Raw genomic sequence first — 15,555 nt, 5'->3', positions numbered from 1 at the left:
CTCTTGAAAATGAACATTTTACCTAGACTACTTTACCCAATCCAAATGATCCCAGTATTACTCTCCAATAAGGTAATAAAGGATGTAAATGGATGGCTAAGTTCCTTTATATGGAGTAAACGCAAACCAAGACTTAAGATGGCAATATTGCAGCTGCCAAGTTCTATGGGCGGCTTGGACCTGCCCAATATCAGGTTCTATCAGTGGTGTGCCCACCTTTGTTATGTCTCTGACTGGATCACAAATTATGGCTCCTCTATCTGGTTAGACATTGAGACTTCTCTTTCAAAATACCCCTTACAGGATCTTTTATTTTTCAGAAGTTTCAAGTCTGTAGAAGGTCACTGCAATAATCCCGTTACACTTAACACACTCAAAGTATGGAGGTCAGTTCAACGCTTCCTGGGAAGGTCCAAACTAACCTCTGCTCTTACCCCAATTGTTAACAATCCAGATTTCAGTCCAGGATTGCTGGATGCCGGCTTTAACTATTGGCTTAATAAGGGCATACGCAGGCTAAATGACTTATTTGTTGATAAGATTTTGTTGTCATTTGAGCAGATGGTCGAGAAATATCGAATCCCAAAGCAGGACTTTTTCCGCTTCCTACAAGTAAGACATTATATCCTGAAGAGCACCACCTTAATTGGTAACCCTGATGTGTCTGTCATTGAAATAATGCTTTTTTTCCCACAAAGGAAAATGTCTGTAAGTCTGTTTTATGATACTTTAAGGTCCCTTTCTGCTGTCAACACACAGAGGGTGAAACAAGTGTGGGAGAAAGAATTGTCTGTTACTATTGACGAAGAGATGTGGGAGGACATTTGGAGATATGCAAAAACAATATCTGTATGTAATCGTACTAGAGCAATCCAATTAAGAATAATACACAGATTGCATATATCCCCAAATCGCAGACATGCTTTTAGCCCCACCTCCTCTTCCCCTCAGTGTCTTAAATGCAAAACTGATACAGGCACCCTAACACATTGTTTATGGTCATGTACCAAAATACAAAGATACTGGTCTGGTGTTCTGCAAGAAATTGAAAAGATCCTAGGGGTTGATCTAGAGTTGGACCCAGTTTCTTTACTGTTAGGTCTCCCTAGTAGGCAGGTTACTTATGTGAGTAAAAGGAGGCTTTACAACATCCTCACCTTCGCAGCGAGGAAAAACATCCTTTTACAGTGGATTAGTGATAAGGTTCCTTCTATTAAAGATTGGCATAAGATACTATTTGAATGGGTGCCTCTGGAATATCTGACATGTACATTGCATTCTAAAACAGACCAGTTCTACAAAGTATGGGAACCTTATCTAAATTACCTAGAACCTGAGGTATCAGCTATTATGCTGCAAGGATTCTCGTAGAATGACAGGGATGTATGTATTTCAGAACTACACTGTACGTTCCATGTGTGGAACCTAACCTCTTGGTTTAAACTGAGCTTTTTTGTTTAATTTCTGTTTGTAAGTTTGTTTAAAATGTATGTATTGAGAGACGCAATGATGGTGACGGGGTGTGAGAAGCTTTCTGTGTGCTTTGTCTCTGTTGTTGTATCTCTTAATATGGGTGAAAATTGTAAAATTCCAATAAAAATACTGTAAAAAAAAAAAAAACAGAGTGGTGTTAACAGAGTGGTGTTAACAGAGTGGAGTTAACAGAGAGGTGTTAACAGTGTGGTGTTAACAGAGTGGAGTTAACAGAGAGGTGTTAACAGAGTGGTGTTAACAGAGTGGAGTTAACAGAGAGGTGTTAACAGTGTGGTGTTAACAGAATGATTTTAATAACAGAGTGGTGTTAACAGAGAGGTGTTAATAACAGAGTGGTGTTAACAGAGAGGTGTTAACAGAGAGGTGTTAACAGAGAGGTGTTAACAGAATTATTTTAATAACAGAGTGGTGTTAACAGAGAGGTGTTAATAACAGAGTGGTGTTAACAGAGTGGTGTTAACAGAGAGGTGTTAACAGAGAGGTGTTAACAGAATGATTTTAATAACAGAGTGGTATTAACAGAGAGGTGTTAATAACAGAGTGGTGTTAACAGAGTGGTGTTAACAGAGAGGTGTTAACAGAGAGGTGTTAACAGAGAGGTGTTAATAACAGAGTGGTGTTAACAGAGTGGTGTTAACAGAGTGGTGTTAACAGAGTGGAGTTAACAGAGAGGTGTTAACAGTGTGGTGTTAACAGAATGATTTTAATAACAGAGTGGTGTTAACAGAGAGGTGTTAATAACAGAGTGGTGTTAACAGAGTGGTGTTAACAGAGAGGTGTTAACAGAGAGGTGTTAACAGAGAGGTGTTAACATAATTATTTTAATAACAGAGTGGTGTTAACAGAGAGGTGTTAATAACAGAGTGGTGTTAACAGAGTGGTGTTAACAGAGAGGTGTTAACAGAGAGGTGTTAACAGAATGATTTTAATAACAGAGTGGTGTTAACAGAATGATGTTAATAACAGAGTGGTGTTAACAGAGAGGTGTTAACAGAGTGCCCTTTATAACATCCCTAAGGGGTGTCTCTTGTGAGAAAAGTTTTTGAGATTGTGGAAAAGCTACTGGGCAACCACTAGAAATAGATCGGGAGATAGAGATAGATCTTTATAAACAAGATGGGAGACTGACTGACTGGCTTGTGAGACTAGAGTCTGGCTGGCTGGCTTGTGAGACTAGAGTCTGGCTGGCTGGCTTGTGAGTCTAGAGTCTGGCTGGCTGGCTTGTGAGACTAGACTCTGGCTGGCTGGCTTGTGAGACTAGAGTCTGGCTGGCTGGCTTGTGAGACTAGAGTCTGGCTGGCTGGCTTAGTGAGACTAGAGTCTGGCTGACTGGCTTGTGAGACTATAGTCTGGCTGACTGGCTTGTGAAACTTAAAGTCTGGCTGACTGGCTTGCAATACTTAGAGCCAGATGGACTAACCATGTGATGGTTGGTATGGGCGAGCCGAACGAGGCACAGTCCAGGAAGGCAGGATTGTTGGTGATGACCTGGTACACATTGTTGGGGGGAGTCAGCACCCTTGGTGCTTCGGCTGAAAACAGAAACAAATCATATTGATAATGATTACTATACCATAACGTGACATGAGAATGATGCAGAGAACACAAAATGATGTCATTGGCCACAACAATGTTCAAGAGTTGTAAAGCTCAAGAGTTTAGAGGTTTTATTTGTTTATTGACTCAATATTCTGATTCTAAAAGGCAGATTCAATGTGTTTCCAGAGACTCACCAAGCACATTGACAAAAGCATTAGCCAGCAGGTAGCCAAACTCATTGGAGGCGTTGCACTGGTAGACAGCGCTGGAGCCGGTCTGGACGTCGCTCAGAATCACTGTGTCGTCCTCCACCTTCCGACTCGTGTCCTTTGGAGAGTCTATCAAGGGGATCACAGGCTAGATATACAGTATGTCACACATTCAATCCTCTGCTCACTCTTCCTCCTGCACATCTGGATGTTCATAGTTGAGGGGTAACATCGTGTAGATGTGTGCTCTGCCCACATAGGGGATGAATCCTAATTTGATTGGATACTCTACTTGCGCGCAGCACCATATTTTGTGCAAATCCCTCACTGACATCAATGAATGATTTATGCAATAGTATATGAGCTCTGCTGCTGTTCTACCTACGTAAGTGAAACACACTGACTATAAATCTCTCTGGATAAGAGCGTTTGCTAAATCACTAAAATGTAAATGTACGCTTCAGTGTGCATTTCTCCAGTTAGGATTCGTTCCATTGAGCCTCAGTCTGGGGTGGAAGTGGACTACACTCACCTTCGATGGGGACTCCGTTGACGGACCAGGCGATTTGGGGCTTGGGGTCTCCACTTACTCTGCAGGTGAGGATGCCCGTCTCCTTCGGGGCCAGGATCAGGTTCCTGGGGGCACTGATCCAGAACGGAGCCGCTGGGGGGGGAAGGGGGGGGGGGGGGGGGGGGGGGTGAGAGTCAGAGAAAGAGAGAGAGAGGGACAGACCTATAGAATACCCCTTTTAAAATCCACAACACTGTAAAGGTACTAGGAGTGTTAGAAACATTTCTCCACATATTCCATCTAGTCCCAACTCTTCTTTGTGTCACAGACCTTTGACGTTGACTTTGATGGTGTGATGGGCGGAGCCTAGGCTGTTCTTGGCCGTGCAGCGGTAGTCCCCGGCGTCCACCTCCATCACATCTGCGATCTTCAACGTCTTCTGGAAGTTGTGGAAGGACATCCGGCTGCTAGGAAGATCGCCACTCTCCTTATACCAGGACACCTCCGGAGTCGGACTAGCAAAAACAACAACAACTAAATAAATAACTTACCAATATCTGTTTATTGTCCTCTCCCAAAAAGAACAGACAGACAGCTAGTCAAATGTTGTCTAGGTAACCAGCCTGATTTTGCAATAGAAGACATGATTTTGTCTTGACAAGGCAACAAAGTAGTGTTGCTGAATGTCACATACAAAGATTAAACAAACCAACCTGCCCTTGTGCAAAAACAGAAGTAAAAACCTTGTTCATGCTGTGTTGTTCATGCAGCGTTGTTCATGCTTCGTTGTTCATGCAGCGTTGTTCATGCAGTGTTGTTCATGCAGTGTTGTTCATTCAGTGTTGTTCATGCTGTGTTGTTCATGCAGTGTTGTTCATGCAGTGTTGTTCATGCTGTGTTGTTCATGCAGCGTTGTTCATGCAGTGTTGTTCATTCAGTGTTGTTCATGCTGTGTTGTTCATGCAGTGTTGTTCATGCAGCGTTGTTCATGCTGTGTTGTTCATGCAGTGTTGTTCATGCTGTGTTGTTCATGCAGCGTTGTTCATGCTGTGTTGTTCATGCAGTGTTGTTCATTCAGTGTTGTTCATGCTGTGTTGTTCATGCAGTGTTGTTCATGCAGCGTTGTTCATGCAGTGTTGTGGGCGTACTTACAGTCCTTCAGCGATACACTCTAGCTCCAGAACCCCTCCCCTCAGGGCCATCTGGGTGCTGCTCCGCCCCAGAGGAGCCATGAAGCTGGGTCGCCGCTCCCCCGATGGACTGTCTGGAGAACAGGACAGGAAACACAATCATCTCAGCACCAGAACCACACGTTCCTATACCCTGTTCACACTACTGAGCCAAGCCGAGCTTAGCCAAGCCGAGCTGAGCCAAGCCGAGCTGAGCCAAGCCGAGCTGAGCCAAGTTAAATAGTACTTCTCTGACCTGGGTGGTGGGTAAATATAGCTGCTGGATTGTGGAAAGGGTATAACTGTCTGTAGCTAGCTGTGACCATTCAGTTTGTAGAGCCAGTAGTCCAGCACCAGCGGCATATAGACTATTATAGGATAGTAGTAATATCCCGTGCTGTTATGGACTGTGATAGTGGATATACAATGAGTTAACTGTAGCCAGGCAGGCCCTACGTTGGCCCTTTCACAGGCTGCTTCCCAAATGGCTCCCTTATCCCCATAGTGCACTATATAGGGCCACTGGTCGGAAGTAGACACACAACACCTGGAGAGACAGGCTGTCCAGTTGTCAATATGTTGCCATGACAACCAAGGGATCTAGGATTTCTCCCTTAGTATCCTTCCTCGATATAATCATATGACAGATTTTAGTCATAAGCTAGCTACGGCTGCTTTGATTCTAACATGTTTAGCCCTAAGCAAGCCCTTACTGAAAGGTCTTGGAAAATCCCTTGTGAAATTTACAATGAGACTAGATTGAGTGAGTAGAGCTGGGGGGAATGTGTTGTATACAACACATTGACGTGAACCGCTGATTGGATGGACAGAACACAGATTGTGTTTTATGATCTTTCCATGCGTGCCTTTTTCAGGGTCAGAGACTTACATTAAAAGAACATGGAAAGATCTAGATGAGAGAGAGAGAAAATACTGTACACGTCTCATGCAAGAGTTTCATCATACTAGTTCTGTATGCTGTGTGCTTCACTTTGGATTTCATCATCTAACTATTGGGTGATGTGTTGAATTTAAACTAGGAGGAGGATCCTTTTTACTATGAATAATGCTAAACTAATGGGAAGCTAATGGTTAATGTTAGTAGATGAATGCCCATTGGTTAACATTAGTAGATGAATGCCCATTGGTTAACATTAGTAGATGAATGCCCATTGGTTAACATTAGTAGATGAATGCCCATTGGTTAACATTAGTAGATGAATGCCCATTGGTTAACATTAGTAGATGAATGCCCATCCAAAGAAAGGAACATTCATTTCAGTAAAGAAAATGGATTTGATTGGTTTCTTTTTCTTGATGGGTTTCCTACAAATGAATGAACCTTTTAGGCATTTGGTTTTCTAAGTAAGAAGGTAAGCTAAGTTAACACAGTGCAGGGTAAAGGGGGAGGATTTAGTTATGGAATGTAATTAACGTTGTTTGATGTTATTTTGTTATATTATGCTATCAATGTGAATTTAGTCACACAGGATGAGGTTGGGAGTAGATGATCAGGTCAGGTATAGTCCAGGTAGGTTATACTACAGGATGAGGTTGGGAGTAGATGATCAGGTCAGGTATAGTCCAGGTAGGTTATACTACAGGATGAGGTTGGGAGTAGATGATCAGGTCAGGTACAGTCCAGGTAGGTTATACTACAGGATGAGGTTGGGAGTAGATGATCAGGTCAGGTATAGTCCAGGTAGGTTATACTACAGGATGAGGTTGGGAGTAGATGATCAGGTCAGGTACAGTCCAGGTAGGTTATACTACAGGATGAGGTTGGGAGTAGATGATCAGGTCAGGTATAGTCCAGGTAGGTTATACTACAGGATGAGGTTGGGAGTAGATGATCAGGTCAGGTATAGTCCAGGTAGGTTATACTACAGGATGAGGTTGGGAGTAGATGATCAGGTCAGGTATAGTCCAGGTAGGTTATACTACAGGATGAGGTTGGGAGTAGATGATCAGGTCAGGTATAGTCCAGGTAGGTTATACTACAGGATGAGGTTGGGAGTAGATGATCAGGTCAGGTATAGTCCAGGTAGGTTATACTACAGGATGAGGTTGGGAGTAGATGATCAGGTCAGGTATAGTCCAGGTAGGTTATACTACAGGATGAGGTTGGGAGTAGATGATCAGGTCAGGTATAGTCCAGGTAGGTTATACTACAGGATGAGGTTGGGAGTAGATGATCAGGTCAGGTATAGTCCAGGTAGGTTATACTACAGGATGAGGTTGGGAGTAGATGATCAGGTCAGGTATAGTCCAGGTAGGTTATACTACAGGATGAGGTTGGGAGTAGATGATCAGGTCAGGTATAGTCCAGGTAGGTTATACTACAGGATGAGGTTGGGAGTAGATGATCAGGTCAGGTATAGTCCAGGTAGGTTATACTACAGGATGAGGTTGGGAGTAGATGATCAGGTCAGGTATAGTCCAGGTAGGTTATACTACAGGATGAGGTTGGGAGTAGATGATCAGGTCAGGTATAGTCCAGGTAGGTTATACTACAGGATGAGGTTGGGAGTAGATGATCAGGTCAGGTATAGTCCAGGTAGGTTATACTACAGGATGAGGTTGGGAGTAGATGATCAGGTCAGGTATAGTCCAGGTAGGTTATACTACAGGATGAGGTTGGGAGTAGATGATCAGGTCAGGTATAGTCCAGGTAGGTTATACTACAGGATGAGGTTGGGAGTAGATGATCAGGTCAGGTATAGTCCAGGTAGGTTATACTACAGGATGAGGTTGGGAGTAGATGATCAGGTCAGGTATAGTCCAGGTAGGTTATACTACAGGATGAGGTTGGGAGTAGATGATCAGGTCAGGTATAGTCCAGGTAGGTTATACTACAGGATGAGGTTGGGAGTAGATGATCAGGTCAGGTATAGTCCAGGTAGGTTATACTACAGGATGAGGTTGGGAGTAGATGATCAGGTCAGGTATAGTCCAGGTAGGTTATACTACAGGATGAGGTTGGGAGTAGATGATCAGGTCAGGTATAGTCCAGGTAGGTTATACTACAGGATGAGGTTGGGAGTAGATGATCAGGTCAGGTATAGTCCAGGTAGGTTATACTACAGGATGAGGTTGGGAGTAGATGATCAGGTCAGGTATAGTCCAGGTAGGTTATACTACAGGATGAGGTTGGGAGTAGATGATCAGGTCAGGTATAGTCCAGGTAGGTTATACTACAGGATGAGGTTGGGAGTAGATGATCAGGTCAGGTATAGTCCAGGTAGGTTATACTACAGGATGAGGTTGGGAGTAGATGATCAGGTCAGGTATAGTCCAGGTAGGTTATACTACAGGTGTTGAAGTCAGGTGGGTCAGGTATAGTCCAGGTAGGTTATACTACAGGTGTTGAAGTCAGGTGGGTCAGGTATAGTCCAGGTAGGTTATACTACAGGTGTTGAAGTCAGGTGGGTCAGGTATAGTCCAGGTAGGTTATACTACAGGTGTTGAAGTCAGGTGGGTCAGGTATAGTCCAGGTAGGTTATACTACAGCTGTTGGAGTCAGGTGGGTCAGGTATATTCCAGGTAGGTTATACTACAGGTGTTGGAGTCAGGTGGGTCAGGTATATTCCAGGTAGGTTATACTACAGGTGTTGGAGTCAGGTGGGTCAGGTATATTCCAGGTAGGTTATACTACAGGTGTTGGAGTCAGGTGGGTCAGGTATATTCCAGGTAGGTTATACTACAGGTGTTGGAGTCAGGTGGGTCAGGTACATTCCAGGTAGGTTATACAACAGGTGTTGGAGTCAGGTGGGTCAGGTAGGTAATACTACAGGTGTTGAGTCAGGTAGGTAAGGTATATTCCAGGTAGGTTATACTACAGGTGTTGGAGTCAGGTGGGTCAGGTATATTCCAGGTAGATTATACTACAGGTGTTGGAGTCAGATGGGTCAGGTATATTCCAGGTAGGTTATACTACAGGTGTTGGAGTCAGGTGGGTCAGGTATATTCCAGGTAGGTCATACTACAGGTGTTGGAGTCAGGTGGGTCAGGTATATTCCAGGTAGGTTATACTACAGGTGTTGGAGTCAGGTGGGTCAGGTATATTCCAGGTAGGTTATACTACAGGTGTTGGAGTCAGGTGGGTCAGGTATATTCCAGGTAGGTTATACTACAGGTGTTGGAGTCAGGTGGGTCAGGTATATTCCAAGTAGATTATACTACAGGTGTTGGAGTCAGGTGGGTCAGGTATATTCCAGGTAGATTATACTACAGGTGTTGGAGTCAGGTGGGTCAGGTATAGTCCAGGTAGGTTATACTACAGGTGTTGGAGTCAGGTGGGTCAGGTATATTCCAGGTAGGTTATACTACAGGTGTTGGAGTCAGATGGGTCAGGTATATTCCAGGTAGGTTATACTACAGATGTTGGAGTCAGGTGGGTCAGGTATATTCCAGGTAGGTTATACTACAGGTGTTGGAGTCAGGTGGGTCAGGTATATTCCAGGTAGGTTATACTACAGGTGTTGGAGTCAGATGGGTCAGGTATATTCCAGGTAGGTTATACTACAGGCGTTGGAGTCAGGTGGGTCAGGTATATTCCAGGTAGGTTATACTACAGGTGTTGGAATCAGGTGGGTCAGGTATATTCCAGGTAGGTTATACTACAGGTGTTGGAGTCAGGTGGGTCAGGTATATTCCAGGTAGGTTATACTACAGGTGTTGGAGTCAGGTGGGTCAGGTATAGTCCAGGTAGGTAATACTACAGGTGTTGGAGTCAGATGGGTCAGGTATATTCCAGGTAGGTTATACTACAGGTGTTGGAGTCAGATGGGTCAGGTATATTCCAGGTAGGTTATACTACAGGTGTTGGAGTCAGGTGGGTCAGGTATATTCCAGGTAGGTTATACTACAGGTGTTGGAGTAAGGTGGGTCAGGTATATTCCAGGTAGGTTATACTACAGGTGTTGGATTCAGGTGGGTCAGGTATATTCCAGGTAGGTTATACTACAGGTGTTGGAGTCAGGTGGGTCAGGTATATTCCAGGTAGGTTATACTACAGGTGTTGGAGTCAGGTGGGTCAGGTATATTCCAGGTAGGTTATACTACAGGTGTTGGAGTCAGGTGGGTCAGGTATATTCCAGGTAGGTTATACTACAGGTGTTGGAGTCAGGTGGGTCAGGTATATTCCAGGTAGGTTATACTACAGGTGTTGGAGTCAGGTGGGTCAGGTATATTCCAGGTAGGTTATACTACAGGTGTTGGAGTCAGGTGGGTCAGGTATATTCCAGGTAGGTTATACTACAGGTGTTGGAGTCAGGTGGGTCAGTTATATTCCAGGTAGATTATACTACAGGTGTTGGAGTCAGGTGGTTTCAGGTATATTCCAGGTAGGTTATACTACAGGTGTTGGAGTCAGGTGGGTCAGGTATATTCCAGGTAGGTTATACTACAGGTGTTGGAGTCAGGTGGGTCAGGTATATTCCAGGTAGGTTATACTACAGGTGTTGGAGTCAGGTGGGTCAGGTATATTCCAGGTAGGTTATACTACAGGTGTTGGAATCAGGTGGGTCAGGTATATTCCAGGTAGGTTATACTACAGGTGTTGGAGTCAGGTGGGTCAGGTATATTCCAGGTAGGTTATACTACAGGTGTTGGAGTCAGGTGGGTCAGGTATATTCCAGGTAGGTTATACTACAGGTGTTGGAGTCAGGTGGGTCAGGTATATTCCAGGTAGGTTATACTACAGGTGTTGGAGTCAGGTGGGTCAGGTATAGTCCAGGTTGGTTAGAATTAAAGGAGGAGTTGGGATGGGGCTGGGTTCACTTTGGGATAAGGGGGTAAACCAGCACTCACCAACAAATAAATTGTTCGTATAATTGTACAAAGCTGCCACAGTTTCATTGATTGCATCCACTGTAAAAATCAATCAGAACATCATGAGCATGCAGTGCTACATAGACATCTACAGGGAACAACCAGGGGGAGATTGTTAGAGTTTCTACATAGACATCTACAGGGAACAACCAGGGGGAGATTCAGTTAGAGGAAGGGATGTCATCAAACAAATATCAACAAACAAATATCAACAAACAAATATCATCAAACAAATATCAACAAACAAATATCAACAAACAAATATCATCAAACAAATATCAACAAACAAATATCAACAAACAAATATCAACAAACAAATATCAACAAACAAATATCAACAAACAAATATCAACAAACAAATATCATCAAACAAATATCAACAAACAAATATCAACAAACAAATATCATCAAACAAATATCAACAAACAAATATCAACAAACAAATATCAACAAACAAATATCATCAAACAAATATCAACAAACAAATATCAACAAACAAATATCATCAAACAAATATCAACAAACAAATATCAACAAACAAATATCAACAAACAAATATCAACAAACAAATATCAACAAACAACAACAACAACAAACAAATATCAACAAACAAATATCATCAAACAACAACAACAACAAACAAATATCATCAAACAACAACAACAAACAAATATCATCAAACAACAACAACAACAAACAAATATCATCAAACAACAACAACATGAAAGGACAGTTAAAAAATGCATCACACATTTGAATGATGAGTATTATAAAATATGAAATTATCACTATATTCAAATATTGCATAACAAGGCAATGTGAAGATGCACAGAAACATGAAAACATACAATGACAAAATGTCATGGTGTCCAGTAAGACAACTCAGGGAAGGAGGACCCAGGGACAGTCCAAGGCTCCCTTCTCCTTGGCCCTAACCCTTATTTGCAGATCTGAAGGGAATCAATATGTATAAGCAGTGTAGAGGTGGAGCTTCTCCCTTACAGATCAGTAAACATCTCAGGTGTAGGAACCCGCTGGGACTGGTTAAAAGCCTCTGTGCTGAGTGGGATGGACACTCAGGTGTAGGAACCCACTGGGACTGGTTAAAAGCCTCTGTGCTGAGTGGGATGGACACTCAGGTGTAGGAACCCACTGGGACTGGTTAAAAGCCTCTGTGCTGAGTGGGATGGACACTCAGGTGTAGGAACCCACTGGGACTGGTTAAAAGCCTATGTGCTGAGTGGGATGAACACTCAGGTGTAGGAACCCACTGGGACTGGTTAAAAGCCTCTGTGCTGAGTGGGATGGACACTCAGGTGTAGGAACCCACTGGGACTGGTTAAAAGCCTCTGTGCTGAGTGGGATAGACACTCAGGTGTAGGAACCCACTGGGACTGGTTAAAAGCCTCTGTGCTGAGTGGGATGGACACTCAGGTGTAGGAACCCACTGGGACTGGTTAAACGCCTCTGTGCTGAGTGGGATGGACACTCAGGTGTAGGAACCCACTGGGACTGGTTAAAAGCCTCTGTGCTGAGTGGGATGGACACTCAGGTGTAGGAACCCACTGGGACTGGTTAAAAGCCTCTGTGCTGAGTGGAATGGACACTCAGGTGTAGGAACCCACTGGGACTGGTTAAAAGCCTCTGTGCTGAGTGGGATGGACACTCAGGTGTAGGAACCCACTGGGACTGGTTAAAAGCCTCTGTGCTGAGTGGGATGGACACTCAGGTGTAGGAACCCACTGGGACTGGTTAAAAGCCTCTGTGCTGAGTGGAATGGACACTCAGGTGTAGGAACCCACTGGGACTGGTTAAAAGCCTCTGTGCTGAGTGGAATGGACACTCAGGTGTAGGAACCCACTGGGACTGGTTAAAAGCCTCTGTGCTGAGTGGGATGGACACTTACTGTCCAGGACTTTGACAGTGATGGGTTGTTTCTGCTGGATGGTCTGTGTGTGAGGGAAGCGGGCGTAACAGATGTAGTCGTTCCTGGTGTCGTCCAATAGGACGTTAGAGAAGTACAGGTCTCCGTTTAACGCCTGGGACACACGCGTGTTCTGAGGCAGGCGCTGGAAGTCTGCGAGGGAGGGGGGAAGGAGAGGAAGAGGAAGAGCAGAGATGATGTATCACATAAAATATGTTACACATCAAATCAAATTTTATTTGTCACATACACATGGTTAGCAGATGTTAATGAGAGTGTAGAGAAATGCTTGTGCTTCTAGTTCCGACAATGCAGTAATAACCAATGAGTAATCTAACTAACAATTCCTAAACTACTACCTTATACACACAAGTGTAAGGGGATAAATAATATGTACATAAAGATATATGAATGAGTGATGGTACAGAACGGCATAGGCAAGATGCAGTAGATGGTATCGAGTACAGTATTTACATATGAGATGAGTAATGTAGGGTATGTAAACATATAAAAGTGGCATAGTTTAAAGTGGCCAGTGATACATGTATTACATAAAGATGGCAAGATGCAGTAGATGGTATAGAGTACAGTATATACATATGAGATGAGTAATGTAGGGTATGTAAACATTATATTAAGTAGCATTGTTTAAAGTGGCTAGTGATACATTTGTACATGTATGGCAGCAGCCACTCAATGTTAGTGGTGGCTGTTTAACAGTCTGATGGCCTTGAGATAGAAGCTGTTTTTCAGTCTCTCGGTCCCTGCTTTGATGCACCTGTACTGACCTCGCCTTCTGGATGATAGCGGGGTGAACAGGCAGTGGCTGTATACAATTACACTAAATATGTATGCTTACTGACAACCAAAAACAGCCCCTATATAATCTCAGAACACAGTCCGGCAATATTACTTCTAGAATTGGACTTTACAGCGTACTGTCTGGATGTAAACCAACACACAATGTGTAGAAATGTATGAAACCCCTTGAAGACTTACTGTTGTCCATCCAGAAGATGATGGGAGGGGGCAGGCCTGCAGGCGGTCGACACTGCAGCACCAGAGACACTCCCACCTGTACCATGATTGCCTCTTTCCTCTCCTTCGACCACAAGGGGGACCCTGTATCACATAAACAGACATCATACAGGCAGCAGTGAGGTAGGGGCCCTGTATAAAATGTACAACAGGGGAAATTGGAGATAGGGGCCCTGTGAAAATGTTCAACAGGGAGGTAGGGGCCCTGTTTAAAATGTACAACAGGGAGGGAGGGGCCCTGTTTAAAATGTTCAACAGGGAGGGAGGGGCCCTGTTTAAAGTGTTCAACAGGGAGGGCGGGGCCCTGTTTAAAGTGTTCAACAGGGAGGGAGGGGCCCTGTTTAAAATGTTCAACAGGGAGGGAGGGGCCCTGTTTAAAATGTTCAACAGGGAGGGAGGGGCCCTGTTTAAAATGTTCAACAGGCAGGGAGGGGCCCTGTTTAAAATGTTCAACAGGGAGGGAGGGGCCCTGTTTAAAATGTTCAACAGGGAGGGAGGGGCCCTGTGTAAAATGTTCAACAGGGAGGGAGGGGCCCTGTGTAAAATGTTCAACAGGGAGGGAGGGGCCCTGGTTAAAATGTTCAACAGGGAGGGAGGGGCCCTGTGTAAAATGTTCAACAGGGAGCGAGGGGCCCTGTTTAAAATGTACAACAGGGAGGGAGGGGCCCTGTTTAAAATGTTCAACAGGGAGGGAGGGTCCCTGTTTAAAATGTTCAACAGGGAGTTATGTCTTTAAAATATCAGAATGCTTAACTCTAATCTGCAAAGACATTGAAAAGATCTGCTGATTATAATACTTGTTCAATACAGATTCATCATCCCTTCAGGGAGAGTTTACAAAGTGGGTAGGTTTGTTATGGCTGGAATCCCAGGGTAAAAGAGTTGTCCTAAGGTTGGCTAAGGTTAATAACAGTTTCAGTGTAAAGACAGGCTCAGGGTAAAGACAGGCTCAGGGTAAAGACAGGCTCAGTAACAGTTGGAAATAACGGTTCTTACTCGACTGTCTGATGAAGATGTTGTTGGAAACAGCGGTCCCATGCTCATTGCGTGCGGTACACTGGTAGATCCCCTCGTAGGCCTCAGCCTTCTCCCCACTGATGTCTATGACCAGCGTCCCTGAGCTCGGCTTCATCAACACCTTAGAGTCCTTCTCCACGTCAAAATGTGTCCCATTCCGTGTCCAGGAAAAGCTGGATAAAACATACAGGGTTAAAGTAGAGTAGAGTACAGTACAGTACAGCACAGTACAGTACAGTACAGTACAGTACATAATTGACACTTCATGGAATAGGGCTGAATAATGATGACAAGTCATTGGGATTCATGTGACTAATTTAGAAACCTCCTCTTGAGGGTCAGTACTGTAGGTGGTGTATCTAATGGTTTAGAAACCTCCTCTTGAGAGTCAGTACTGTAGGTGGTGTATCTAATGGTTTAGAAACCTCCTCTTGAGAGTCAGTACTGTAGGTGGTGTATCTAACGGTTTAGAAACCTCCTCTTGAGAGTCAGTACTGTAGGTGGTGTATCTAATGGTTTAGAAACCTCCTCTTGAGAGTCAGTACTGTAGGTGGTGTATCTAACAGTTTAGAAACCTCCTCTTGAGAGTCAGTACTGTAGGTGGTGTATCTAACGGTTTAGAAACCTCCTCTTGAGGGTCAGTACTGTAGGTGGTGTATCTAACGGTTTAGAAACCTCCTCTTGAGAGTCAGTACTGTAGGTGGTGTATCTAATGGTTTAGAAACCTCCTCTTGAGAGTCAGTACTGTAGGTGGTGTATCTAACGGTTTAGAAACCTCCTCTTGAGAGTCAGTACTGTAGGTGGTGTATCTAATGGTTTAGA

The 15,555-nt window shown here is 43.9% G+C and overlaps 1 protein-coding gene across 1 annotated transcript in view; it reads right to left on the bottom strand.

Moving 5' to 3' along the window:
- Positions 1–729: 729 nt before the first annotated feature.
- Positions 730–15,555, bottom strand: part of LOC139399208 (neuronal cell adhesion molecule-like) — an 18,333-nt gene continuing 3,507 nt past the window's right edge. The window contains exons 4-13 of the mRNA XM_071144721.1: positions 14,713–14,906; positions 13,678–13,800; positions 12,661–12,831; positions 10,734–10,793; positions 4,906–5,017; positions 4,084–4,268; positions 3,775–3,906; positions 3,228–3,371; positions 2,915–3,026; positions 730–745 (exon numbers count right to left, since the gene is read on the bottom strand). Coding sequence (XP_071000822.1) covers positions 730–745; positions 2,915–3,026; positions 3,228–3,371; positions 3,775–3,906; positions 4,084–4,268; positions 4,906–5,017; positions 10,734–10,793; positions 12,661–12,831; positions 13,678–13,800; positions 14,713–14,906 — 1,249 coding nt within the window. The remainder of the gene's footprint in view (positions 746–2,914; positions 3,027–3,227; positions 3,372–3,774; positions 3,907–4,083; positions 4,269–4,905; positions 5,018–10,733; positions 10,794–12,660; positions 12,832–13,677; positions 13,801–14,712; positions 14,907–15,555) is intronic.

This window comes from Oncorhynchus clarkii, unplaced genomic scaffold, assembly GCF_045791955.1.
Source record: "Oncorhynchus clarkii lewisi isolate Uvic-CL-2024 unplaced genomic scaffold, UVic_Ocla_1.0 unplaced_contig_10044_pilon_pilon, whole genome shotgun sequence".
Lineage (NCBI taxonomy): Eukaryota > Metazoa > Chordata > Actinopteri > Salmoniformes > Salmonidae > Oncorhynchus > Oncorhynchus clarkii.
The sequence above is the reverse complement of the archived record's forward strand: the minus strand, read 5'-3'. Positions and strand labels throughout refer to the sequence as shown.